Source organism: Phalaenopsis equestris, unplaced genomic scaffold, assembly GCF_001263595.1.
Source record: "Phalaenopsis equestris unplaced genomic scaffold, ASM126359v1 Scaffold000545, whole genome shotgun sequence".
In the NCBI taxonomy this organism is placed as follows: domain Eukaryota; kingdom Viridiplantae; phylum Streptophyta; class Magnoliopsida; order Asparagales; family Orchidaceae; genus Phalaenopsis; species Phalaenopsis equestris.
The window spans coordinates 471,357-499,019 of NW_018164985.1; the positions used below are offsets into that span (position 1 = coordinate 471,357).

Here is a 27,663-nt window from a genome sequence, read left to right on the forward strand (position 1 = left end):
ATATATATATATATATATATATATATATATATTAAATGACTTATGTTTAGAGGGTGTTCGTATGCATGTGCACATCCATATATGTGCATGTTGGCGTGCTCGTGTCAAAGCATGTATTGTCGTTTTCCTTTTGTGAATTTCTCCTTACCTTGTTATTGAGCATGGGAGAGGGCTTTAATATATGCCGCAATTTATTGGTCTTAATTTTATTTTGGGGTCAATTGGCTTAATTTTTTTTGGGGTCAATTGGCCTATGCCATGACCCATTCAAAGGCTAACCTCATGGCATGCATATTTAGGTCAACATATGCCTCTCAATAAATATAAAGCATGTTCGACACATTATGTGCTTTGTCTATTAAAGGTTTATGTGAATTAATGTATTGATATTCATCCCATTTTCTTTTTACCAAGAAATATTCTATTGTAGGTAATTAACAAAGCTGTTATTAATGACCCCAATGAAGATGCTTGCTTAGCTCTCATTGATAAATACTGTCTATATGCAACATGTAATGATTGACATTAGTGACTTTGGATTAACGTAAAAAAATGTTAAGAAGTCATGACCTTTATCCACACAATCCTTTATACTTACTGATGCGAGAGCTCTTGCGCCTCACATCCTGTGATCTCACAATCGTGAGATAGAAGCGGGACTAAATTCTATCCCACTACAATCCTGTTTTCTCGCCCCTTAGCTGTTTTATCAATTTGAGGCCCTTTTTCTTTTAGTTTTAATATTAATTCTTTTTCTTAATAGTGTTATTTGTAATTATGGGTGATCTATCGTTCATAGTCATGTTGATATAGATGGGGATGTTATTTGTAGAATTCAAGTTGGTTGGTTGAACTGGAGGAATGCTTCAAGCCTATTTTGTGATAGAAAAATGCTGCTTAGACTGAAATTTTTATAAAATGGTGGTGAGACCTGCAATGCTCTGTTGCGCAGAATGTTGGCTTTTAAAAGAGAAGCATAAAATTAAGTTAAGTGTTGTCGAGATGAGCATTAATAGGTGGATGAGTGGCTTTACGCGTAGAGACAAGAGGCGAAATGAATATATTCGTGATAGGGTTGGTGTGGCTTCAGTGGCGGAAAAAAAATTGAGAAAGTCTACAGAGATATTTTGGTCACATTAAACATCGACCACCTGATGATCTGGTTAGGAGAGTAGATGTTTTAGATTTGACTTATGTTAAGAAGGTAAAGGTAGATCTAGAATGACTTCAGCATATTGTATAAAAAATGATCTTAATTTATTAGAATTAAAAGAAAATATGACACTCAGTAGGATGCAATGGAGGAAAAGGATTCATTTAGTTGACCCCACTTTGTGGGATAAAGACTTGTTGTCTCTGTTGTTGTTTTTGAATGGAGAACAAAATATGTCATACAAGAATATGATGAGTAGAGAGAATTAAGGGGAAAGGATTAAGAAGGAAAATGGTTGACCCAAATTAATGACTAGAAATTATATAAAATGACTTGTGAAATTGTAAACACTTTATGTAGTTTTTAACAAGAATGTATGGATCGAGTACACTCTTAGAGTAGTCCCAATTTAGGTTGGATATGTTAATGTGGATGGGGGTGGCCAGCAATAATAGAATACTGCCTTAGATTAAAAAAAATTGTTGAAAGAAAATTATGGAGTAGGCAAAGAGGGAGATAAAAGAGAAGAACCTCACTTTCTCTCTTGTATCAATTTTATCAAAATGGAGGGTATTGTTTTGGAGTAAGGATTAGGATGTTTTTTTGAGAACACTTCAGAATATGGGAAATTTTGATCGAATCTTAAGGGTTGACCATACATTGAAGATAATCTTAAAGTTACATATATATATATACACATATATATATACATACATATATATATCAGTCAGTTTTTCTATTGATTGTTAGTTATAATAATTTTTAAATGTATTTTGTAATCAGTTTTTATGGAATGTAATTTTAGTAGCAGTAACTCTAGTAGCAGAGTTGTAGCCATGGGTGATTACATTATTAAAAGGTGTGAATGTTTTAGATATCTCATGTCTATTGTTGAAAGTGATGATGATATCGATGGGGATGTTATTAGTAGATTTCAAGTTGGTTGGTTGAAGTGGAGGAATGCATCAAGCCTATCATGTTGATAGAAAAGTATCGCTTTGACGGAAAGGATAATTTTGTAAGATAGTGGTGAGACCAGCAATACTTTATGGCATAGAATGTTGGGCTTTAGAAGAGAAGCACAAAACAAAGTTAAGTGTTGTTGAGATGAGAATGCTTAGGTGGATGAGTGGCTTGACATCTAGAGACAAAATGCAAAAATGAATATATTCGTGATAGAATATATTCGTGATAGGGTTGGTGTAGCTCCAGTGACAGACATGATTAGAGAGAGTCCTCTTAGATGATTTGGTCACTTTAAGCATCGACCATCCGATAATCCTATTAAGAGAGTAGATGTTTTAGATTCGACTTATGTTAAGAGAAGTAGAGGTACACCTATTAAGACTTGGGCATATGGTATGAAAAAATGTTCTTAATTTATTAGAACTAAATGAAATATGACACTCAATAGTTGCAATGGAGAAAAAAGATTCATGTAGCCAACCCCACTTAGAGAGATAAAGGCTTGTTGCTGTTGTTGTTTGTAGACCGAAAGTACATGGATCAAGGCTTTGTACAGTTAGATTTAGGTAGCAAAAAACTGAAGGCACGACGATTAAGGCTTTGTACTGTTAGATATGTTTCTCTACGACTCTCGAATTGTAACTCATGTGCTTTCCTACAGGATAGCCCGCAGCTAATTACTTTCGCTTTCTTTTTTTTAATTTTTTCCTATTTTATAATGCCTCTAGGAGTTGTTTATATACATCCCCTGACATGGAAGCTCTCACGAATATCACATTTCTCGGTTTCATGTTCGCAGGGCTACGTGATTATGGGACATGGAATCGATCCCGCAACGTAACACTGATGAAGTAGGATTGAATTTCATCTCGCTATGAAGCTTTCCAGGGATTTCTGTGATTCTGTAAGTGCGATGGGCGGGATTCCACCCCGTCTTACGCCGAAACAGGAGTATATTGTCTGGTTGGCAAATTCAATGGGGATTGTTGTCTTATCTATCTTATTTTTTTTTTCTAATTTGGTTTCTTTGAGGCTTGAGACTATTTATATGCTTTAATTTTCTGTTTTGACGATTTTTTGCTATCATTATGTTATTTGGCTTGATTTTATCTCACGGAGTGTTGTATCTATGGATTTCTTTAGGTTTTGTGTCTGTAGCCTGATTAGATCAAAGTGGTGATCTCTCTTGGACATTGAGAATCTCTCTTCGTCGTCCAAATTATTGCCTACTGCTATTTGATAACAGTCGTTTTTCGCTTCTGATTCGCTGTCATCCAGCCTTTCACGCTGGATTTCAACCGCATTTGTTTTTCCTGCTTTCCTTACCAATCCAACAACTTACCTACCCCTTTTTTGTGTGCCAAAATGTCTTCTAGAAGTCTTAAAATGGTATCAGAGCCCGACAAACCCTAGATCTTTAAGGTTTTATCTTCTTTGCCCCGAACCAAAATTTGAAATAACTGGACCTAACATCCTCACCCAATATTTTTTCCCCAAATCAATCTTATCACACTTCCAAGCCCTGGCCCAAAAATTTTCAAAATCCAACTTTCCTACTTTTACAAAAATATCACCACACACCTACACCAAAATCTAAGCCCCAAACTAACCTTAATTTGCTACCCTACACCAATCGGAAGTCTGATCAGGAGGAAAGGATACAATGCAGCCTAAGAAAACTCTGCAATGAGAAATCTTTCAAATGCAATAGAGGCTTACTGTATTTGAGAGAAGACAATCTGGTGAGGTCACCCGTAGCTACAATAGTGACTCATCGGATCGAGAGAAGGAAGTGAATCCTTTCAATTGAGAAATTTCTTGTGATGAACAACCAAAGCCACTTCGATTTGGCATTGAATAGCAGAAAAGAAGCCATTGAAATAAAGATTGAATTATCACATTTTGATAGTCACATGAATCCAACCAAATTCATTGAGTGACTTTAGATATTGGAAGGTGTCTTTGAGTGCTGGGATGTCCCTTTGGACAGAATGGTAAACTAGTCTCCATTAAGTTAAAGAATAGTGCATATCTGTGGTAGGAGAACTTGAAACTTTTTCGATAGTGTGAATAGAAAAACAAAAATCACTTCTTGGTCCAAGATGAAATGAGAGATGTAGCGCAAATACCTACTAGTTCATTACAGACAAAACATATTTTTGTGACTTTATCACCTGCAACAATGACATCTCTCAGTAGATGAGCACACAACTAAGTTCGAGCAACTTATGTTGAAATGTGGGTTAATGGAGCTTGAGGAGAACAACATATTTCAATATTTGAGGAGATTGAGATCATGTATTGGCAATGTGGTATGGTTGTGACTTTATTGAACATTACAGAAAATTCAGATCTTAACCTTTAAGATGGAGAGAACACACAATATCAGATCCACACCAACCTTCAAATAGAGTTTAGCCATTAGATATGGTAGCAAGGGTACGCTTAGTGCAGCAGCCAAGCTTACCCATCCAGAGGAGGAACTCATACAATGTGGAGAAACGGCGAAGACCGTTTGTACTCCTAGATCCATTCTTCCTGCTAGTAAATGCTTCGAGTGTCACGATTTTGGCCACATGATGTCTAATTGTCCAAACAAGAAGGTGATCTCTTTCGTTGGGCACAGAGTAGTTGAAGAAATGGGTAATGACATGAAAGAGAATGAATATGTTAGAAAGGAGTCTCAACTTCCAGCTGAAGAGGAAGAGATGTTAGTGCTCCGAGTCGAGTTGAGCCTAAGCGAGATAACAACTTGATTAACATCGATTAACATTTGTTGTCATAGAACATAACGAGTCCAAGGAGTTGATACCTAAAAAGGGACAATCCCTGATAAAGAAATTGCTAAATATCATGACTAATTGTTTACCTTCTGGGTGGCTGCCGCTAAGAGTGGTCCAACATGTCACATATTTCATTCCAAAGTTTATTCAGACATGCTTGTTTATTAGATAGGCCTAGCCGAGTACAAGTAGTGGGAGAAGCATATTGTATATTTAATGGCTTGAAACATAGTTTGCTAGAAGATTCCTTTGTGCGCAGTTCTAGCTCTGATTGTGTTAAAACATGATGGCTACTTATTTTATCAGAATAGTCTTTGGAATATTGTATGTGTTTTAGAGTTGTATGGACTGGTGTGAGTATCGATTTTGCAGGGTAGCTGCCTCAGAAACAATAAGGCAATCTCTTTGTTATGATTCGAAGGGTCGGTTCCAGAAGCCTCCATAGAAGAAGGCAAAGCCTCTCCTATCTTGGAAGAATGACACGGGACTCTCATGACTATCGCATTCCGTGATAACACGTTCACAGGACTCCGTGATTACGGAACACATTATTGATCCCACGACACGATATTGGCAAACCGAGATTGAATATCATCTCGATATAGAGCTTTGCATGGAATTTCCACAATCCTGTAAGGGCAAAGGGCAGTATTCCGCCTCTTTTCAGGCTGAAATAGAAAATTCTTTAATTGAGCAGTGGTTGTTGCCTTATCTAGCTTATTTCCTATTTGTTTTCTTATGATTTGGTTTCTTTCAGGCATGAGACTATATATATACTATAATTTTCTATTCTGAGAACTTTTGGCTATTGTTATACTGTTTGTAGATATTTTCTCTAGGTTTTCTCTCTCTGAGTGTTGTATCTTTGGAATTATTTTAGTTGGTGTGACTGTAATCTGATAAGATCAGAGCATTCTCTCCCAGACATTCGAAGTCCCTCTTCATTATCCAAATTGCTGCCTATTGTTGTTTAACAACAGAAAACAGTCGTTTTCCTCTTCTGATTTGTTGTCATCCTGCCGTTCATGCTAGATTTCAACCGACATACATCCCTCCTGCTTACCTACCCCTTTCTTGTGTGCCAATATACTTTTTAGGAGCCCTAAAACGATATCATCCTCTCTTGTAAAAAGACGTTAATGAGATTTTTGATAAAATTTTCCATTATTTTTCTGTTTACATGATACCAAAACAGTGTTAGGGTGTTCCTTCCAACCTTATTCTTATTCTTTAATGTAAGGGTTTTTCATTTAACCTTATTCTCTAGTTCGAGCAAAAGCAAACACAACAGTGATCATATTTTCATTCCACAAATTCTTTTTGTGGCACTTGTAAATTACAATTGAAAAGAAACCATGAGAGAAGAGATGTATGCATTAGAAAAAAAATCATACATGGGAGATCACTAAATTATCAAAACGAAAGAAGAAAGTTGGATTTTCACATTGAAATACAATACATATGAGAGCTTAGAAAGGTAAAAAAAAGATTGATGGTAGAAAGATATATTCAATCATATGAGATTGATTATCAAGAAAATTTTACCCTTCTTGCAAAAAAATGAATATTATTCGCATTATGATATCCCTAGCACATATTATGGGTGATCTATACAACAATATGATGTAAATAAATACTTTCTTACATTATGATATTGAAGAAGACATCTATATGGATCCACCACTAGAAATCAGGTATACATATTGAAAATGACCCTTTATGGAGTAAATAATCACCAAGGTCTTGATTTGGTGCATTTGCAAAGACTATAGGAGCTGGATATAAACAGAGTCAATAAGACTCTATTCTCTACATAAAGCACTATTTATGGTAATATCTCAATTTTTATTGTGTATAGTGATTATATGATTGTTAGAGGACATGACAATCGAGAACCAGAAACTCTTAGAAAGAGGCTTGCTCAAGCATTTTAAATTAAAGAATTAAGAAAATTCAAATACTTCTTGGAATAGAAGTGGATGAATTTAAATAGGGAATATTTTTCTCCCAATAGAAATATGTTATGGATCTTTCAAAAGAAACTAAGGTGATGGAGTGCAAATCGTGTGAAACTCCAACTGAACTAGGACAAAAACTGGGCCTTGATGAAGGCGTTAATATAGATACGAGATCTCACACTCATCCTGACATTGTATTTGCAGTAAATCTAGTTAGTCAGTTATAGAATACTCATATCTCAAATCAAGCCCAAGAAAATGAATTTTATATAAAAATGTGATGCTCTATAAGCCGAAGAATACACAAACACAATCTATATTAGATCAATGATGGATAAAAGCTGTACTTCAGGGTATTACATGGTTTTTGAAGAAAATCTCAGAACTTGGAGAAGTAAATAACAACTTGTGATTTCAAAATCAAATGTTAAAGCCAAGTTTAGAGTCATTGTGCAAAGGATGTGTGCGCTTCTATGGGTTAAGATTATATTAGATCATTTAAAATTTAAGTTGAAAGGTCTATGTAAATATATTGTGATAATAAATCGGTCATCAATATTGCAAATAATTATGTACAACATGATCATACTAAGCATGTTGGGGTTGATATGCACTTTATAAAAGAAAAATTGGAAAGCGGTTTGATTTGCACTACATATGTGTCTATAGAAACTCTATTGCTAATATTCACCAAAGGTCTTTGCAACCCAACATTTAAAATATCATAAGAAAATTTTGATTGGTAGATCTGTGCCATCCATTTTGAGAGCAAGTGTTGAAATTTTGCTCCAATCATAGTAGAGAAGTGAACATGGATCGAGATTTTGTGCTGTGAGACTTATTTACTTGTGACTCTCAGATAACAAAGAATCGAAAGCACATGGATTGTGGCTATATATCATTGGATATATTTCTCTATGACCCTCAAATTGTAATCCGTGTGCTTTCCTATAGGATCGCTAACACCTAATTATTTTTCCATCATTTTTTTATTTATTCCTATTTTTTAATGTCTCTGGGAGTTCTATATATATATCCTTTCTCTTGTACAAAGATGTGAATGAGATTCAGGAAAGTTTTTGCAGTATTTTATTTTCTACATTAGTCTAACTAGAATTATGGTTTAATTATTGCCTAGTATAAGTAGGCGTCTTAGAACCTGGTTTTGGAAGACTTTTGTTTGGTTTTATGTTATTTGGAGATGTTTTCTCCATGTTTTTTTCTCTATTGGAGCGTTGTGCCCTTATATTCTCTCAGATTGTGTGTGTGTAACCTGATCGGATTGAGGTGGTGATCTTAGCTGGATGTTCGAAGGCCAGCTTTGTTGTTGAACCTGCTGCTAATTGCTGTTGACAGCAGAAAACTGCTGGTTTCCACGGTCAGGCTATCTTTCCAGCTGCCGTTTACGTCGGATTTCAGTCTACATCATTCCTACCGCTTTTGTTACGCATCCTACAACTTACCTATCTCTTTCTCGTGCTCTTCACACCTTCTAAAATTTCTAGAATGATGTCACTTCCCAAATACAAACTCTATTGCTCCTTTGGTAAAAACGAGAAACCTTGGTCAAGACTATAAAGCTAAGATACGGTGCATAGAAAAAAGATTTTTCTAATTTCTAATTCAATAAGGAGTAAATAAAATCAGATAGAATAAAGATTTTTCTTCTTTTCAATGCTGCAAAGAAGGAAATATTATATTTGCACGAATTCTTTTCTTCTAGCTAAATATTTTAATTAGAAATATATATTATTAAGCTACTGAAATTAGATTGAGCACTTTATTATGTATCTAAAGTAGATTGTACAAACTGTTATTTATTGGAATGAAAGCAAAGGAAAAGACATTTAGCCTATTTGCTCAAAATATTGACATGGTATTAGAGCCACTCGAATATTTAGGGTCTGAATCTTTAGAGTTTTTAAGATTGCAATCGTTCAACTGCAAATCTTTGAGTCTCGCCAGATTGCTCTTCTGGTTCGTCTAAACCATCATCTGCTTTGCCTGAAGAGCTCGACTGCTTCGCCTCTCCGCCTGTCTGCTCTGCTCGTCCTGTGAAACGCTCGTCTGCTTCACTCGATCTCTTCGTCCGCTTCAATTGCCTTGACCACGTCTGTTCTCGTTCACTTTGCCCGCTTTTGCTTCTACTTCGGTAGCATCGATTGTATCTTCGACTTCAGTATAGTCGGCGTATTTCAACACCAATATACTTCCTAGATCGTCGCACTCAAGGTTTGTTGGCTTCAGCTTCGGCTTTAAACTCTCTCCTAATTTAAGGCAGTGTCCGATTTTTTGAATATTGTAGGTTGATTTAGATCAAGGATTTGAATTTTTTTTGGATATCCTGGCTTTCTTTGATTTTTGGTTGATTTCGATCAACGACCTTCTTAATCAATTTGTGAACGACAATTTTATTTAGGATGTCTTTTGAAATCTTTGCTATCAAATTTATGAGAAAGAATTATGCCACATGAGAATTTCTTCTCAGAATGTTCTTAAAAGGGAAGGAGCTTTGAGACCATATTTATGAGTCTTATCCAGCTCCTACTGAGCAAAAGGTCTTTGTCAATGGGAAGCAAATGATGCTCGGATTGTTTGTTGGATCTTGGGATTTATTGAGGCTCATATGGTGAACAATCTACCATCCTTTGGCACGACTAAAGAAATATGGGAATACTTGAAGTGCGTTTACAATCAAGAGAATACTGCGAAATACTTTAAGAACTTGATATGAGTAATTATATTCAGGGTAATCTTTTAATTGGACAATATTATTCTGGTTTTGTAAATTTATGGAGCGAATATACTGATATTATCTATGTTAAGGTGTCAAAAGAGAATTTAGCTAATATTCAGTCTATTCATAAAGAAAGTCGACGTGATCAGTTTTTAATGAAGCGCAGACCTGAATTTGAAATTGCTCGGGTTGGGTTGCTGAACAGAGATCCGGTTCCTTGTTTGTATATCTATTTTGGTGAATTACTGCGCGAAGAACAAAGATTGACAACACAAGCTGCTATTAGTACAACAGGTAGTACAACAGGTGGATCATCAACAGGTGGATCATCAGAAATAATTAATATGACATATGCTGTTCGGACCAAATGGAATGGACCAGTGCAGTGCTACAACTGTAAGAAATTTGGTCATATTGCACGAAATTGTAAAAATAAGTGTTGTTCTTATTGCAAAGATAAGGGCCATTATTACGGAGTGCCCTGCACGGCCCCCGGAGTGTCCTACACGACCCCAAAACTGCAAACCACAAGCACTAATGACACTGTGTCCGACACTCACAGTCCTAGCTCGACATCCACAGCTGCTGACAATAATCAATTAGTTGTCACACCAGATATGGTTCAACAGATGATTCTCTCTATTTTTTCTGCTCTCGGCTTTCAAGGAAAAGGTAAAACTATTACTTTTGTTCCTTCCTTTGGTTTGTTGATTCAGGCGCCACAAATCATATGACTAACACAACTAATGTATTGTATAACCAACGGTCGTACACTGGTACTCAACATATTCAAGTTAGTTGCTGATGGAAATATCCAATTATGACAGTTGGTTATATTAACTTCTCTTTCAGACATGTCTCAGTTTCTCCTAAATTATCTACTAACTTACTTTCTATTGGTCAAGTTGTGGATAATAATTATGACACACATTAGTCTCGTGATGGTTGTATTGTGCAGGATAAGGTCTTGAGGAAGGTGATAGCGAAGGGGCCTAAAGTTGGCAAACTGTTTCCATTACAATTTCCTGTTTCTTGAAATATGTCATTAGCTTCTTCAGTTGTTGATAATTTCCTGACTAGGTCATTCAAATAACATGGTGTTTAAGCATTTACTTAAAAGTGATGTTTTTTATTCTACAGATAAGAGTTTAGTAGTTAGACTGTTCTGTTTGTAAACTTGAAAAAATTAAGACATTACCTTTTCCTATTTTAGACAATCGTGCCAATAAATGTTTTGACATTATTCGTAGTGATGTTTGGGGAATTGCACCAGTTATTTCACATGCTCAATATATATTTCGTGGCATTTATTGATGATTACATTCAATTTACTTTGATTTATTTTTTGCGTTCCAAATCAGAAATATTTACTGTATTTCAAACCTTTTTAGCATATATTGAAACTCAGTTCTCCGCTTGTATTAAAATCTACGGTCTGAGAATGACTGTGAATACATGAACACCGTGCTACAGTTTGTAACGCAATATGTGGGAAGCGCGAATCAAACACATTATTCGAGAAGTCAATTTTAAAGCGGGCTGAAAAGTCGAAACAGATGCATCCTAAATCATATGATGAGCTAGCATGCTTTTTAAAGTGGTTGAAATGTTTTGATTTTAGATCATCTTTTCCGATGAGTGTGTATAGAACTATGAGTTATGATTTTTTTTTTTGGGGGGTGCTTGTTCGTGAAGCCATTTATGTCGAATTATGTATGTAATTTTACATTTGAGGCTTTTGTATATATTTTTCATGTATCGCTTTGTGTGTTTTCCATCGGGATGCTTTGTATGCTCTTTAGCATGCATGTTTTTTTGGTTTGGCACGTGGTTTAGTGGCAGGTTTCTTGAAATGCGTCCGAGATAATTTATGGCACATTTTGTTCAATTTAGCATGCAGTTTGACTAAATTTGATTTGGGTTCATTTTTTTTTTTTTTTGAGAGCACACTCATTATTGCACGCTTTTTTTAGGGATGTGCATGTTTTCTTTTCTCCATGCTATATCGCTTACAATATATTTGTTGAGGCTGTTGAAATAGTATGTGACTAATAAACAATTGTGGATGCTCAGATAGCTGAAAACAATATTTGTTCATCTCTGAGGAGGCTTCAACACTACGCATTTAAAGTGTGTATAGCCAATATACTGTGCTAAAATTACTTGCATATACCTGAATGAGTAGTATTTCTCCGCTTGAGAAAGTAATTTTCATTTGGTTAATCATTTTACATTGTTTCCCGTGGGAAAAATTCTAGTTTGCAGCAATACACATGCATATTCTTGAAGCTTCTTTGAGCGTGGTAAAAAGTGCTTTTTTAAGCTTTGAATTATTCAAATGTGAAGATTAATGGAGTTTCCTTATTTTGTGGTTGTAAGAATAGATTTGTTTTTTCTGCAACAATATCTATTATTTCTGATTTGCTTGCCCATTTTTGTAGAATATATGATATTCAAACATTGACACTAGAAATAATTGTGGATGTGGTTTTGTCATAGTTTTACTATGCTAGTTTATACTTGATTAAACTTATAGCATGGAACTTTATTTCATTTTGTTTTGGCTATCTTTTGCAGTCGATGAAAAAACATATTTGGAATGTTTTTCCTTCTCTACATATTTTTCATCCAGTAAAACATGTATAGCCTAATATAGGGTTTTCATTTTCTGCATGCTTCTATTGTCAAGGGTGTTTTGGTTCGTATAGTTGAACCCACCTCACCAGCACATGGTTTTCTCAAAGAGGTACTTCTCGATGCAGTCTCACATATTATGGTTTTAATTTTTTGGTCATTTTGTTTATTTTGATGCTTGTTTTCCTTTTATTTTCCCAGTATTAAATTATAACATTAAAAGCATCTATATTTTCATTGCTTTCACTTCATGATTTCAATCTGTTCACCTGTCTATTGATTACTCTGCATTTAGTATTAAATGTTTTTTTTTTCCTTAAGGTCAAATGAGAAAACCAAAACGAGAAAAAAGATAAATGGGTATAATTAGTAATGGTGTATGTGCGCAGCATGAATCTGAATCAAATTAAGGACCATATGTTTCTCTGATGAGGTTTACAAATTTAAGTAGCACGCATGGAATAATAATTGTGATGAAAATATTCTGAAATCTTAATGTTTCACATGCAAAGTACTCGGTAATGTACTTTCTAAGGTAAATTAATTCATAGTTTACCTCAATGATATTTTGGAGACTGGTCAATCACATAAGCGTTTGATAAGCATTAATACCTACATTATAGCATTCAAATTTTAATCTATATGACAATAAAACTGCCGACAATAAACTGTTATTAGTACTTGAAAATTCAAAATTTCTTCTTAACAGTCTGAATCTTAATTGCTATATAATTTTAATTTGATATTATATTTTTTGCATAGCTTTAATTTGAAATATTTTAGATTATTAGTTGAAGCAATATTTAAGTGTTTAAATTTACCAAAATTAAGAAATGTTGGATTGTATATTTGATCCTTTTGTGGTTTTTGTACATTCCATCGTAGATTTGTAGTAGAGAAAACTCTAAGCTATAAATATCTTGTATCAATTAATGCATTTTTTCCATCATGCCCTATTTTGACCCCTCTCAGTCAAGTATAAGACATAAAAGAGGCGGAAAATTCATTTAGACACATTTTTCATGAATATCTTTCATAGTGGATTGAATGATTAAAATGTAAGTCGATTTAAATTGTCACAGAATACAACACCACTTTTATAATCATTCAAATAGATTCATTAGATTTATTAATACCAAAACATTCACAATTTAAATCATCGACATAACTGCACATAGCTCCTATGAAAATTTATTATGCACAAGAAGTAGTTTTTAATTTACACCATATGCATTCTTCTTGTTTATTATATTCAAAACTTCCACACTTAAAACTTTAAGATAAGATCAAAGTATCTAACTTGATTATTGACCTGTATGCTCTTTTACCTTTATTAGAAATTAATCAATCTAATATCTGATGTGCTAAAATTTTGAAGGGATAAGCAATTGTCATAGATGATTCAAACTTACCTATTACTTGTAATAGATGAGCAAAGTAATTCTCTTGTTCCTTGAAGGGAGAAGCCCTTAGGGTGATTTCTGTATGTTTTCTTGCTGTTTTTGAGAGGGATTTGTAAGAGAGGTATTGTAGCTAATGTGAGTGAGATTATTATTGGAGTGTGTTCATTTTAAGGCGAGGATCACTGTTGTAGTGAAGATAAAGATTGGTTGTAAGTTTTACTTTCATCTCTGTATTGATTTTCAACAATTGCAATGACCCGTTTTTTATTTTTCTCTCGCATATCTCGTAACTAAATTTCCTTCGTGTATTTGTGATGTTATGATAGCTATTTTTCATGATTTTCCTCCGTAGATTGCCTGTAACATTTTCTACGCTTTTAGGAGCTGTTTGGATTAAATTTTTTTGTTTTTGTTTTTTTATTTTTGAAAACTAAAAATAAGAAATAAACAAAAAAAAATAGTGTTTGTTTATCTGTTTTTTGTTTTATTTCTGTTTTTAATATTTTGAAAGAACACTACTGTTTTTAAAGTACTCAAAACAGAAAAAAAAATGTTTTTATCTGTTTTTAAAACATCAAAAACAGTAAGTCCAGCCGCCTACCCCGACCGCCGCGCGCTGGCCGCCCACCCTCCTCGGCCACCGATACGTACCCGTGCCGCTCCGCTTACCGCTCATTGCCGCCACCGCCGCCGCCCACCCACAAGTAATGCTTCGCGTAGGGTGGAGCAAGGAAGACGTCGAATACGTCATGGATGACAGAGAACGTTTCATAAAAAATACAGTTTTTCCTTAAAAATATAAAAAGAATCCAATCAAATATGTTTTTTATTTTTTATTTTTAAAAACATATAAATCATAACAATAGCAAATCCGTTTAAAAAAAAAAAAAAAAAAGAATAAAAATCAAACACTAGAAAATAGAAAGTGATCTCAAATTGACCCTTACTATATGCAAGTGCAAGTTGTTGTGTTAATTTTGTAAATTTTATTTACTCATAATCTTGACTACTAAGAAGTTAAAACTTTTCGTGATGTAGGACTTTTGCCCATTGCCGAGTGGATTGACTAAGTTTGCCCACAAAAAAACTTATAGACAAACTGTCATTAGGGTTTTTGAACCTAGGTCGGAAATCTGAATAATATTGAGAAACGTTGCTTGGTTAAACACAACTTAACTACAATATGATTTCTGGTTTTTTTTTTATGACCTAAACGTAAGCTAAGAAGAATTATTCTTCTTGGTCGACAATTATCACGCAAGGGAATCACTTGGAAAACCACAAAAATACACTACACCTGATTCACTGAAGCTCGAGCCTTTTATCCTCTGAAAAACTTCAATGTAGTTCCTCCGGTGTTTCTTGATTTTGTTTTTGTTTTTTTTTTTTTTATGATTCGCTTAAGATTTTAGGATTTGGATCTTGCAGTTGTGATCACGTCAAACTTGGTCTCGTGAGTTAGTAACTAGAGATTCACCTAACAAAATTGATCTTTACCCTTTTCTCATGATATATACACGTATATTCGTAAAATAGCATATTACTTGACACGTATACTCGCTTATTTGTCCACTTTCCTCACAGTAACTTTTCAACCATCAAGATTTTAACATCATTGTCGCAGAAGGCGGTAAGAAATATTTTGAATTTAGGAAAACTGTAGTTGAATCGCTTAAATTATAGGTTTGGCATTTTCTATTTTTTTGTTTTTTTCCTTTTTAATATATGACGCTTGCATTATTGTTTTTTATGTTTTTATTGCAGGCGATAAAAAGCTAAAAAGTAAAAAAAATAAGAAAACCAAAAAAGCAAAAAATATTTTTCTATGTTTTCTTTTTTGTTATTTATTTTCTTGCTTGTTGAGAGTGTTGTTGTGCATCTTTAGATTAAGATCACTTGTTCACTTACCTTAGTGTATGCATAGGATTGCTGAAGCCGACCTTGCACCAGTTGACCCTGAGATTAAGCAGACCTTTAGACGACTTAGAAGAGCACACTTACAGAGCATAAACTACCATGTTGTAGAAGCCAACACCTTTGAGCTTAGACCAGCCAATATCCAAATAGTACAAACTAACCAGTTTGGGAGATCACTTGCGAAAGACCCTAGCCTTCACCCAACAAACTTCCTAGAACCGTCACGTTCAGGTATAATGGTGACCTCAGTGATATCGTTAGACTAAGGCCTTTTTCTTTTTATTTGAGGGACAAAGTCGAGGTGTGGTTGAACTCCCTAGCCCCAATATCCAATACCAGTTTGAATTACCTTACACAAGTTCATGGCCAAATACATTCTTCCATATATGACTGTCAAAGTTAGGAATGGCGTCTTATTTAATCAGATAGATGAAGATTCAATTTATGAGGCTTAAGAGAGATTTAATGGGTTGCTTAGGAGGTGTTCACATCATGTCTTGCCCTACTGGCTAATTATCCAAATTTTTTATAATTGATTGGTAAGTTCATTAAGGTCCATTATAGATACTGCAACTAGAGGATCCCTGATGTTCAAACCTTTTGAGGAGGCATATGATTTGATAGAGGAAATAACCACCAATAACTTTCAATGACCTTCTGAGAGAGTCACCCCCATAAGGTAGCTAGTGTGCACGATACTGACATTATGTCCATCCTAGCTGCACAAGTAGTTTTGGGGTGATTTCATTGCAAGGATCCCTACCAATTGAGGGTATGATGTTTGGGCTAGCAGGAGATCCTAACATGTTGGCTTTAGAGACAATAAATGTCGTAGGAAAGCAACTCCACAACTCTTACTCCAATTCCTACAACCTGGGATGGAAGAGCCACCCCACATTTCGGTGTAATAATAACAATCAAGTGGTAGAAAACCAACAGTGGGGGTACAACAAGCAAATCCCTCTGTAGGTAATTAGAGCTATCAAGGGAACCCAAACTTGAGACCAAACTAAGCCCTCAGATTCAGTTAAAATACCCAGTTTAAGGATAAAAAATCTTCTTTAGAAGAGATTTGGTTATAACTAGGAAACTAAATGCAGAGCCAAGATGTAGCCATTTGAGGACAACTGGCAAATTTTAATGATAATTGACCTAATGGACGCTTCTTTGTAACATTGAAGTAAATCCAAAAGATCAGAACCCCAAGCAGTGTAAGGCCATTAGAGTGAGAGTGGTGGAGGGGGATGAAAACCATAGGAGTGAGAGCAAATGTGTTGAGCCTAACTTGAGAAAATCTACCTCACATCATAGGATAGAATATGAGAGACCACCACCACCCTTTCCCCAATGACTCCAGAAACCTAAGAAGGACCAACTGATGTCTGAGTATTTAGATGTTTTTAATAAACTCACCAACAATGTGTCTTATGCTAATGCCCTAGAATGGATGCTAAGTTATGTGGGCTTGTGAAGGTTGTCTTGGATAAGAAGGTTAAGACAAGAGCCGATGAGAAACCACCACTACCCTTCCCCCAATGACTCCAGAAACCTAATGACCAACAGATGTCTGAGTATTTAGAAGTTTTTAATAAACTCACCAACAATGAGTCTTATGTTAAAGCCCTAGAATGGATGTTGAGTTATGTTGGTTTGTGAAGGTGTCTTGGATAAGAAGGTTAAGTCAAGAGCCGATGAGACACTTGCCTTGACAGAGGAGTGTAGTGTCATCCTGCAGAGGAAGTTGCCTAGCAAATTGAAAGACATGGGTAGCTTTACCATCCATTGTGACATAAGAAAGAAGTTTGTCAGGAAAGCTCTATATAACTTCTGAGCCAACATAAATCTCATGTTGTCTTTCATATTCAATTAGCGAACCAAGCCTTGACCTTACCAAAAAGAATAATAGAGGATGTATTGCTTAAGGCGGAGAAATTCATATTCTCAAACGATTTTGTGATACTCTACATGGAGGAGGACAAGGAAATACACATGATTCTTGGGCGACCATTCTTAGCCATAAGAGGGGAAATGATTGATGTTCAGAATTGGAAATTAACTTCGAGAGTGAATGATCGGAGGTTAAATTGGATGTGTTAAAATCAATAAAGTTTTCCCAGGCCTCTAGGATTGATCAATGCCAGAGTGTAGAAGTAGTGGTAGGGGTTGTCAATAGCCAATCATTAGAATCAGAGGAATTGGACCCTGAAGAGCAAGCCATTGTGGATTAGTTTTGTTAGACGATGATTGAGGAAGCATCTGCTTTTCATTTAGCGGTGACCTCTAATGAGGTTAGGGAGAGTTAAGCCTATATATCCACCCATAGGAGTAGCCTCAAATAGAGGGTTAAAGGTTTTTCATGAGCAGAGAAGATGTGAATTTTTAGGAAAATATTACATGATTCAACTGGAGTGTGTTTTTTGTAGTTTTTTATTGATTCTTCTACATGATATTTGTCAACTAGTGATAATAGTTCTTTTTAGCTTATGCTTAGGTCATAAGAAGAATCAGAAATGATATTACAGTTATGCTAACCCTTGACCATGTAGTGTTTTTTAGGATTCTTCAAATCTCTTATTTAGGTTACAAAACTCTAAAGACAAAATGTTTTCACTAAGTTTTTGTGAGTTAACTTATTCGTTCTATTAGGCAACGGGTAGAAGTCCTAGATCACAAATAGTTTTAACTTCCTAACGGGCCATATTAGGACTAAAGGATGTTTAAAAATTTAACCCAATAACTTGCATACAATAAAAGACTAAAAATGTTACGTGGAAGTCACATGCAGAAAAACCACGAAAAACAAATATCCTAATATCACAAATGCACAAAAGAAATTTAGCTACAAGACATGCAAGCGAAAAATCAAAAACAAGTCATTGAAAGCATTGAAAACCAATACATAAATGAAAATACAACTTACGACCAGTTTTCCTCTCCACCATAGCAGTGGCCCTCGCCTTACAATGAACATGCAACAAACCCTCGCTTATAAATCCCTCTCAAAGCAGCAAGAAAAAACAAAGACATTACCCTCAGGGCTTCTCCCTTCTGGGAGGAAGAGAAATCTCTAGGGCACTCAAAGAAACTCTCTTCTCCCAGAAAACCTAACGTTAATCCGTCCAAAGATGTCTCCCATCAGTTCAAGACATGTATTTACAGCCAAGGCTTAATCTTTTCAAATTTGTAATCTGTGTATTGGGCATGCCCGTGCCCGTGTGTGGCGAGGTGCGTTGTGCCTACAATGGGTTCAGTGTTGGTGCGTTGCGAAGGCGGTACAGGTGTGCTATCCATTTCTGCAGCAGGCGCCGGTGCGCCAGGTACATGGCGAATGCACCGATCCTATACCTGCCTATGAGGAGCGGGGGCGAGGGTATGCTGCCCGTTCCGTCTTGCGGCTGTCCTGGATTTGGTCCTGGCACGGGTGCTCTTGGACTAGGCGGGGGTGTGCTCCCTTTTGGCATCATTAGCGTGGGTGCACCAGTTTTTTTTTTCCTCTTTTTGCTCCCATTTTACATCTTTTTCTCCTCCAAGTGACTTGTATCCTGAAACCTGCACAACACGACAAAAATATCTTTCCCAAATGTTATTTCGTCATAAAATAAGCAATAACATGAATTAACGTGTTGGAATATTGCACATCTTTATTCATATCAATATGCATGCTGACTTTTTTAACTAACATGAGCATTAGTTATTATAAATAGGACTAATCTAGTCCATCAAATTTAAAGCAGGACGAATTTTTATTATTACATAAATAAAAGCTAATCGCAGTTATGTTTATATGCAAATGGATAAAATGCATCTTTCAAAAATCAACATTTAATGCATTAAAATCGTCAATTGCTGTTTTGAAATAACTTCATATCAATATGCATGCTGACTTTTTTAACTAACATGAGCATTAGTTATTATAAATAGGACTAATCTAGTCCATCAAATTTAAAGCAGGACGAATTTTTATTATTACATAAATAAAAGCTAATCGCAGTTATGTTTATATGCAAATGGATAAAATGCATCTTTCAAAAATCAACATTTAATGCATTAAAATCGTCAATTGCTGTTTTGAAATAACTTTTTCTTTCATTTTTTTTGTTATTCTTTTACTATTCATAGTCTGCAGAGTTATATAATGTCTCTATGGACTTTAGCATGTTCATATCATTAGGTCATTACCTAGTTTGTCAGCTAATTATTTATCAATAACCTCTCAATTCAAGCTCAGATTGCAACATACCAACGTTTTTGAATAAAGAGTCAAAATTGTGCTTTCAGTTACTATTGAAGTTTATCTCTTCATGCCTTTCGTTTCTCCATGTTGAGATAATCATTTGCAAACATATCTCACATGTTATAACCTTTCATGGATTTTTTTCTTCTTGGCATTATTATAAACTTATTTAAAATGATTAAACATTATTATGCATGTGTTTTTAACCAATCTGTATTAACTTGTATCAAGATAAAGCATAACATGTAAATGTCTACAAATTGGTGTTTTATCATTCATCATTATTATCAATTAATCTTAAGACTCAGTAATATAAATTGTTTTCTTTTTAAAACAGGTGATTGTGTAAAAACTATGTCTTAACTTTACTAGCAATTCTATAAACGCTAGACTTATGAATCATTTGCTTTATTTATTAAAATTGAGTTTCTCGTTATAATTGTAGGATTTTCCCAGGGCATATTGTTTTATATATCTTTCTTCGAGTTCTTGTTCTTCATAAATAACGTAATCACAATATCACTTTTCTCAATCAATTACAATTTTCTAAACTAGACACAATCTGCAAAAAATGTGGTATAATTTTAGGAGATTTTCTTCTGACTTTTTTGACACTTCATGGTATTAAAACATTTGATCACATCTTGGCATTATTCATTTGTTTAAAATGATTATCAATTTTATTTATTAGGTAAAGTTTTCAACTAAAAAATTTTCTATCATGTTCGACGTTCATCTTGGTTTGACCCCAAACATGTCACTTATCAATTAGATCAACATATTCAAAAATTTCAGGGAGATGTGATTGTAAGCTTTGATGGTGTACCAGTTGGGTGTGAAGGAACTGTCCCTTTTCGGTCTACAGAGAGAATTGCTTTCCGCTACCTTATAAGTCAAAAGTAAAAACCCTTTTCATTTTTCTCTTTATCTAAATTCTGCTATCATTTTGAAAGAAAATTATATTAATTTTTTTTACCCGAATATATTTTTTCTTGAATCCTCCATGGCCAGCTTATTATGTATGCATTTAATATTTGTGAATTGGTTTATAATTTACAAGCTAAATTTGGCACGTGAATATTTTTTGTAATAGAGTAATTTTGTTCAGTTTTTCACTTTAAGAAATTTACGTACATGCCACACAATTCTCATGTATTTACATATAAATGCCCAAAGTTTGACATTTACACTTATTAACACCTTGAGGTCCTAAACTTGAATGTATCATATCTTAGATGTGATGTTAAAGATTTAATTGGTATACTTGTAAATATGAATGTTTAGGTGTTAGATATTTAAATACATAAGAATTTTGTGGTTTGTATGTACATTCCGCTTTTACTTTTTATACTCCCAATATATATATATATATAATATATATATATTAGTTTAAATCTGCTTGAATGTTGCGTGAATTTTATGCCAATATGCTGTTTTTATTTTCTCTTACAAGTTCTGATGCTGATTTTTTTTTTATTTATGCTCAAATTTAGATTTTCAGGTGATACCGCAGAGCTGGGAGTCATCAGGGAAGGTGCATATACAGATGTTAAGACAGTCCTACAACCTCGGGTTCATTTAGTAAGAAATCTCTCCTATTGGTCTGTGCATGATTTGGAGTTGGACGTTTAAACCTTTTAAGTCATGGAACAGTGCAGTTTTCTATTATTATAAACGAAAATTTACATACATACCACTCAGTTCTTATGTATTTACATATCTAACACCAAAACTTCAATTTTTACATATATGCCACCTTACCTATTCTTGAGAAGGTGTATTTCACTTTTTTAAAGTTAAAATAGTGGGTTTTTTTCTGTGATATGAAAGATTTGGGTTGTATAAATGTAAAAAGGTAAAGTTTAGTTGTTAGATATGTAAATATATGGGAATTTTGTGCTATGCATGTAAATGCCTCTGTTAATATCGCTTTCTAAACAGGTACCATATAATGTTGAAGGAGGGCAGCCTTCTTATCTGATTATTGCTGGTCTGGTATTCACTCCACTCTCCGAACCTCTGATAGAGTAAGTTAAATCCATTCTGAATGAATCTAATTACTATACATGAGCAGTTTTAGACAGTTTGAGTTGTAATAGCTGAACTAAATACAGGGAGGAGTGTGAAGATTCCATAGGGGTAAGTTATTTGATTGTTACTCTATTTTACAAAGTTTCATTATAATTTAAACATTTTGTTTGTGGAAACTTTGGTTATGTGATGAGCGCTTTTTGTTTTTGTTTTTTCAGCTGAAATTGTTGGCCAAGGCTCGCTATTCCTTAGCAAGTTTTAATGGAGAGCAAATTGTGATTCTTTCTCAGGTTAGCTAATTTAAGATGTCTTTGGATCAGGAATTGACACGTGTGTGATTTTTGCTTTGGCGCTCAATTTCTTCAATAATAATAATAAAAAAAAAACTTTACATAATGGTTAATAATTCTTAAGAAAAAATTTTAGTAACCACAAGAATTACAATGAAATAATTTTTCACAATAATAATAATAAAAAAAAAACTTTACATAATGGTTAATTATTCTTAAGAAAAAATTTTAGTAACCACAAGAATTACAATGAAATAATTTTTCACAATAATAATAATAAAAAAAAAACTTTACATAATGGTTAATAATTCTTAAGAAAAAATTTTAGTAACCACAAGAATTACAATGAAATAATTTTTCACAGTATAATTAATCCTTTTAGTAAAATATAAAATAATTTTAAAAGTATTTAATGTTAGTATCATCGATACAAGTGTTACATATTTTTAAAAAATATTATATTTTGTAAATGAATATTTTCTTCATTCAAGCCTATTTATAGAAGACATGATAAATCTAAAGTAATGCATTATTATAAAACATTATGATGTAAAAAATAATAAATAATCAAAATTATAAAAACAAACATGATCATGTTAGAATATGGTATTGTGTACTTGCATATTTTGGCATTATTGGGATTCATGATCAGCTTGGCACATGTTAAAATTATCCCCGAATTTGAATCTGTTCTTTAGTGGAATCATGCATATTTCTGCAAATTTTCATTACCAGCAATTACCTTTTTCACGTATGTGCTGGCATTTGCTGATATATTCATTTTATATTTATGATATCAGGTTTTAGCTAATGACGTGAACATCGGTTATGAGGACATGGCCAATCAACAAGTATTTGAAACTAGGAAGATTTACATACATACCACTCAAGTCTTATGTATTTACATATATAACTCCTAAACTTCAATTTTTACAATATAGACCACCTTATCGATTGCATAATAAGGTATTCACTTTTGAAAAGTTAAAATAGTGGTATTTTTTTGTGATATGAAAGAGTTGGGTGGTACGAATGTAAAAAGTTAAAATTTAAGTGTTATATTTGTAAATACATAAAACTTGAGTGGTATGTATGTAAATGCCCCAATTTTGAACTATTTACTTTAATAATGATATAGGTATATTTTTAGTTGATATTCACTTTATAATTGATTGTAGGTTCTAAAGTTCAATGGAACTCGCATAAAAAATATCAGACACCTTGCTCATCTTGTTGACAGTAAGTTCGCTAACTTCAAAGAAAAAGTACTAACAAACTCATTCTCTGTATTAAGCTTTTCTTGGTATTTCATATATGGACGATTTACATGCATACCACTCAATTTATACGTATCTGCATATCTAACAACTAAACTTTTAAGGTGTTATGAAAGATTCGTAAAAGCAAAGTTTTCGTGTTAGATATGTAAGTACATAGAAATTAGATGGTATATATGTAAATTCCCCTTCATATATATATATATATATATATGTAGCTTGCAAAGGAAAGTACTTGGTGTTCGAATTCGAGGAAAACTTTCTCGCTGTTTTGGACCGAGAAGCTGCCATTGCTGCCTCTATGTCTATTCTGAAGGGCTACGGAATTCCAAGCGAAAGATCTGCTGATTTGTTGGAGCCATATATTGACATTGAAGATAATCAATTGCCATATGAAGAAATTGGAGATAGTCCAGTTTCCAACTCAGAGATAGGATTTGAAGGACTTCTTTGGGCTTAAAAATTCTCAGCGGCATCAGTGGAATTCTCTCCTATTACTTCTTATCTGCAGTTTGTTGTGGTGTAAGTTGCAAATAGTTTTTTTCTTCTTATTTTTTTTTCACTTTCAATTTTAATTATTTTTAAATAGGTGATGGAATCATTCTTTCTAATTAATTGGAAGCCTTCTTAAGGCTTGATTGATGTATGAAGCTGCCAATTGTTTTGAGTTCATTGGCTGAAATTTATGTATTTGTGTTCTTCTCCATCAATAAATGCATGGCAAAGGAAGAATGCTTATTTATTTTCTCATTTTTGTTGGAAACAAAGTTATGAATCTCAAGGGCCCAAAGAAAATATATTTCCCACTGTTATTTATTCATTCTTATGAAAATATGACTCTAAATAGGACGCAATGGAGAAAAATGATTCATGTAGCCGACCGCACGTAGTGGGATTGTAGTGGGATTAAGGGATTAAGGCTTTGTTGTTGTTGTTGTTGTTGTTGTTGTATTCTTTTGAAGAAAGTGGAAATACATTAAATTATGCAGTTACCTATGGCTATACTCATCATGATATTGTATGTTGAAATTGATTAAATGGTCATTCTTATTTTCATTTCTTCACATGTACTTCTTACTATTTGTTTTCATTTGAAAGCATAAGTTTGTAGTTACCTTTTCAGTGCTAGCACTGTTTGTGAGGTTTCACATGGAATCATTGAGCCCAAATCTTGAAATTAAAGGTTGCAGCATTTTTCATAACAATGGTCTTTTCTTATTTTTTTTAAAGGAAAAGTGAGAATCTCACCCAACTATATTAAACAGAAAACAGAAGTACAAGACAAACAAAACTAACATTATCATACAATACAGAACAATAACAAATAGAATTACATGGGAAGGAAAAGCCACACTAACCCCTGACAAATAACCTAACAACATCACACTAAAGAGCAAAATGACAATAAACAAACCTCAAAACATCCAAAAGATCCAAAAGGGATAAAAAAAACACAAGATTCAAGAAGCAGAAAAACTCCATAGGTCCAATTGAGGAGGATCACTTAGAACACAGAAGGAAAAGCAGTGGCTTCTGCTATAAACAGCATCAGCAACCAATCTTTAAAATGAAGTGCCCCAAAATAGCATTTTCTCAGAACAACAATGTATTTGCAAATTAGCTACCAGATAACAGCCAATGGGCAAGAATTCAAATAGCATTCTCAACATAAAACTCAGAAAAACAAGAGAATGGCAACTACTTGAATCAGTATTTAGACTAGCAAAACCAATTCGAGCAGAAACAAGGGCACAAAGGAAACTACTACCAAAAATTTAAAGGCAGTAATAGAACATAAGAACAAAAAAGGAAGACCAAAACCAAAAACAACACAAACAATCAAAACTATTAATACAAAACAAAATGAAAAGGAAGAAATGAATAATACAAAATATGATCTCAACAGCAGAGAGAATTCATCCAAATTTATTGAAGTTATACCTTAAAAGTGAGGAACAATTCGTTGAGGCAAACTAATAAGGCGACCAAGATAAATGGTACCCATGAGATGAAGCTCAAATACAAGTTTAACTTTCATTAAACGGTTGAATAAAAATTCCATCCATGTTTAAAGAAGTTAACAGAGTAAACAAAACCACTGAAATAGAATTTTTAAATAATAGTGAAATCTCAAAGTTAGTAAATGGCACATCATAGCTCAAACCAATAAGACAATCATAAAAGCATAGAACCAAGAGTAGTAATCATAATATCAATAACATATCCAAAGAAACAAAGAATAATAGATTAAGAAAATATCCACAAAACAACAAAGCAACCGACAATAGAGAAGTGTAACCATCACAAGAAATAAATGGAACTAAATCAAAACGAACAAAAGCAAATCCCACAAATCATTAAAGAACAATCCAAACCTAAAACCAACACTAGAAGATCACGACACCATAATAGAAAATGACCAACAACATAAGCATGAAACGAATAAAAGACCCAATGAGAAGAATAACATAAAAGAAAGGAAAGGACCAAACAATATAAAACAAGAAAACGATAATGAGAAGACCAAATAGGAGCTCAAAAACTTGTCTAAGGGAAAAGTATTAAAATTTCATTCAAGTGGAATGAATATATAAAATAAAAATATCTTAAACATTAAAAATATGGATGAATTTAATAAATGGCAAAAGCTAACACCAATAAAAACAGCCACAAAAACAAAGAACAAAGATTATTAATCATAATATTAATAAAATGTACAAAGAACCAAAGAATAACGAATTAAGCAAAATCTCTGGAAAATAGCAAAGTATCCAACAATAGAGAAGTGCAAAAATATGAAATCAGAGCTAACCAGTACAAAAAACAAAGAAAACCAAATAAAAACAATTAAAAGCAAACAATCACAAATCAGATAAGAACAATCCAAGCTCAAAAGCAACATTAGAAGATCACAACAATAAAATTGAAAGCAACCAACAATAGAAGTCGTAAACAAAAAAAGGGCCATTGAGAAGAACAATAAAAAACAAAGGAAATGACCAAAAATAATAACATAGAAAAACAACAATGAGAAGAGCAAAACAGAGCTTGGAAATTTACCCGAGAGAAAAAAAAATTAAAATTCCTTTAAAGTATATTAAATATCTAAAATCAAAATACCATAAACATTTAAATGCAATTATTTTTAATAAGCGGTTAGAAAGCATCAAAGCTCAATCTAAACTCAATATAAAGGAAAAGAATAAAAGTAGAACATATCTAAATAACAGTAGTAACAAAACAAATAAAGTAAAAAAAAAACATAATAAACAAAATGCTAGATATAAAATAGAAAAAGGAAAGAAAAACTAACAAGAACAACCACAAATGCCTGAAAAAGGCAAGGAAAAGAATGGAAGAGAAGAAAATCATAGCATCTAAAATAAACAACAAAATTAAATAAAATAAACCTCCTTAATATAAGAAGGAATATCATCTTCAAACTTTCATCTTTTACTCTTCCACTTAGTGATCTCGTGAATATTAAAAATCATATTATCTAAATAATAAAAAAAATTATTAAAAGTTTTATATTTCCTCTCCTTCCAAATATAATAAGCAATAAGATAAAGAATTCAACAAATTGTACCTTAAAATAAGTTAATTCAATAAAGAATACATCTTTTTTTATAAAGAATGGCCAGAACTACATTCAAAGAAAATATGGTTATGAGTTTCATTATGATTAAGGCATAAAAATCAATAATTATTAATCATAATACCTCTAGCAATCAAGGCATCACTGTTTTGAGACGATTATGTAAAATTTTTCTCGTAATATTAGCATGTCTAATAGAGTAAAATTTAAACTATACATGATTATTCCGACCAACAATAGAAAATCTATCAAAGAAAAAATTATAATTGAGTACATTTATCCTAACCCTTTCGAAGACAGGAAGCAAAACTATTATTAATAGGAATATCAAGAGTAGATATATAAACTAAAATCATGAATATTAGAAGAGGTAAAAATATCTCATTTATTATTAAAAACTTCACCTACTTTAGTGGAAGGAGGAAGATTAAACCAATAGAAAACAATATTACTAAACTTCTCAAAAAGAGAAAAATCATTCAACCAACGAAAAGAAGATGATTGTTATAAGTGATTTAAGCCACTTGAGATAATTTTTTTCAAAAAGAAGAAGAGCTACTCTTATGCTTAATCCATAGAGAAGTGTAATGACTAAAATACCAAGTGGCTAAAAAAGAAAAGAAAAAGAAAAAGAATTAAGACATTTACATACATGTCACACAATTCTTATGTATTTAGTTTC

At 33.3% G+C, this 27,663-nt stretch overlaps 1 protein-coding gene across 3 annotated transcripts in view; it reads left to right on the forward strand.

Moving 5' to 3' along the window:
- The window catches only part of LOC110029082 (protease Do-like 2, chloroplastic), a 115,718-nt gene extending 91,585 nt beyond the window's left edge, over positions 1–24,133 (forward strand). For 2 of the 3 annotated variants that reach the window (XM_020731205.1, XM_020731206.1), the window contains 9 exons: positions 12,287–12,343; positions 20,581–20,684; positions 21,279–21,366; positions 21,727–21,812; positions 21,900–21,924; positions 22,035–22,106; positions 22,907–22,957; positions 23,285–23,345; positions 23,602–24,133. In XM_020731205.1, coding sequence (XP_020586864.1) covers positions 12,287–12,343; positions 20,581–20,684; positions 21,279–21,366; positions 21,727–21,812; positions 21,900–21,924; positions 22,035–22,106; positions 22,907–22,957; positions 23,285–23,345; positions 23,602–23,843 — 786 coding nt within the window. In that variant the 3' untranslated portion in view covers positions 23,844–24,133. The other variant, XM_020731207.1, reaches the window with a different exon arrangement.
- The last annotated feature ends 3,530 nt before the right edge of the window (positions 24,134–27,663 follow it).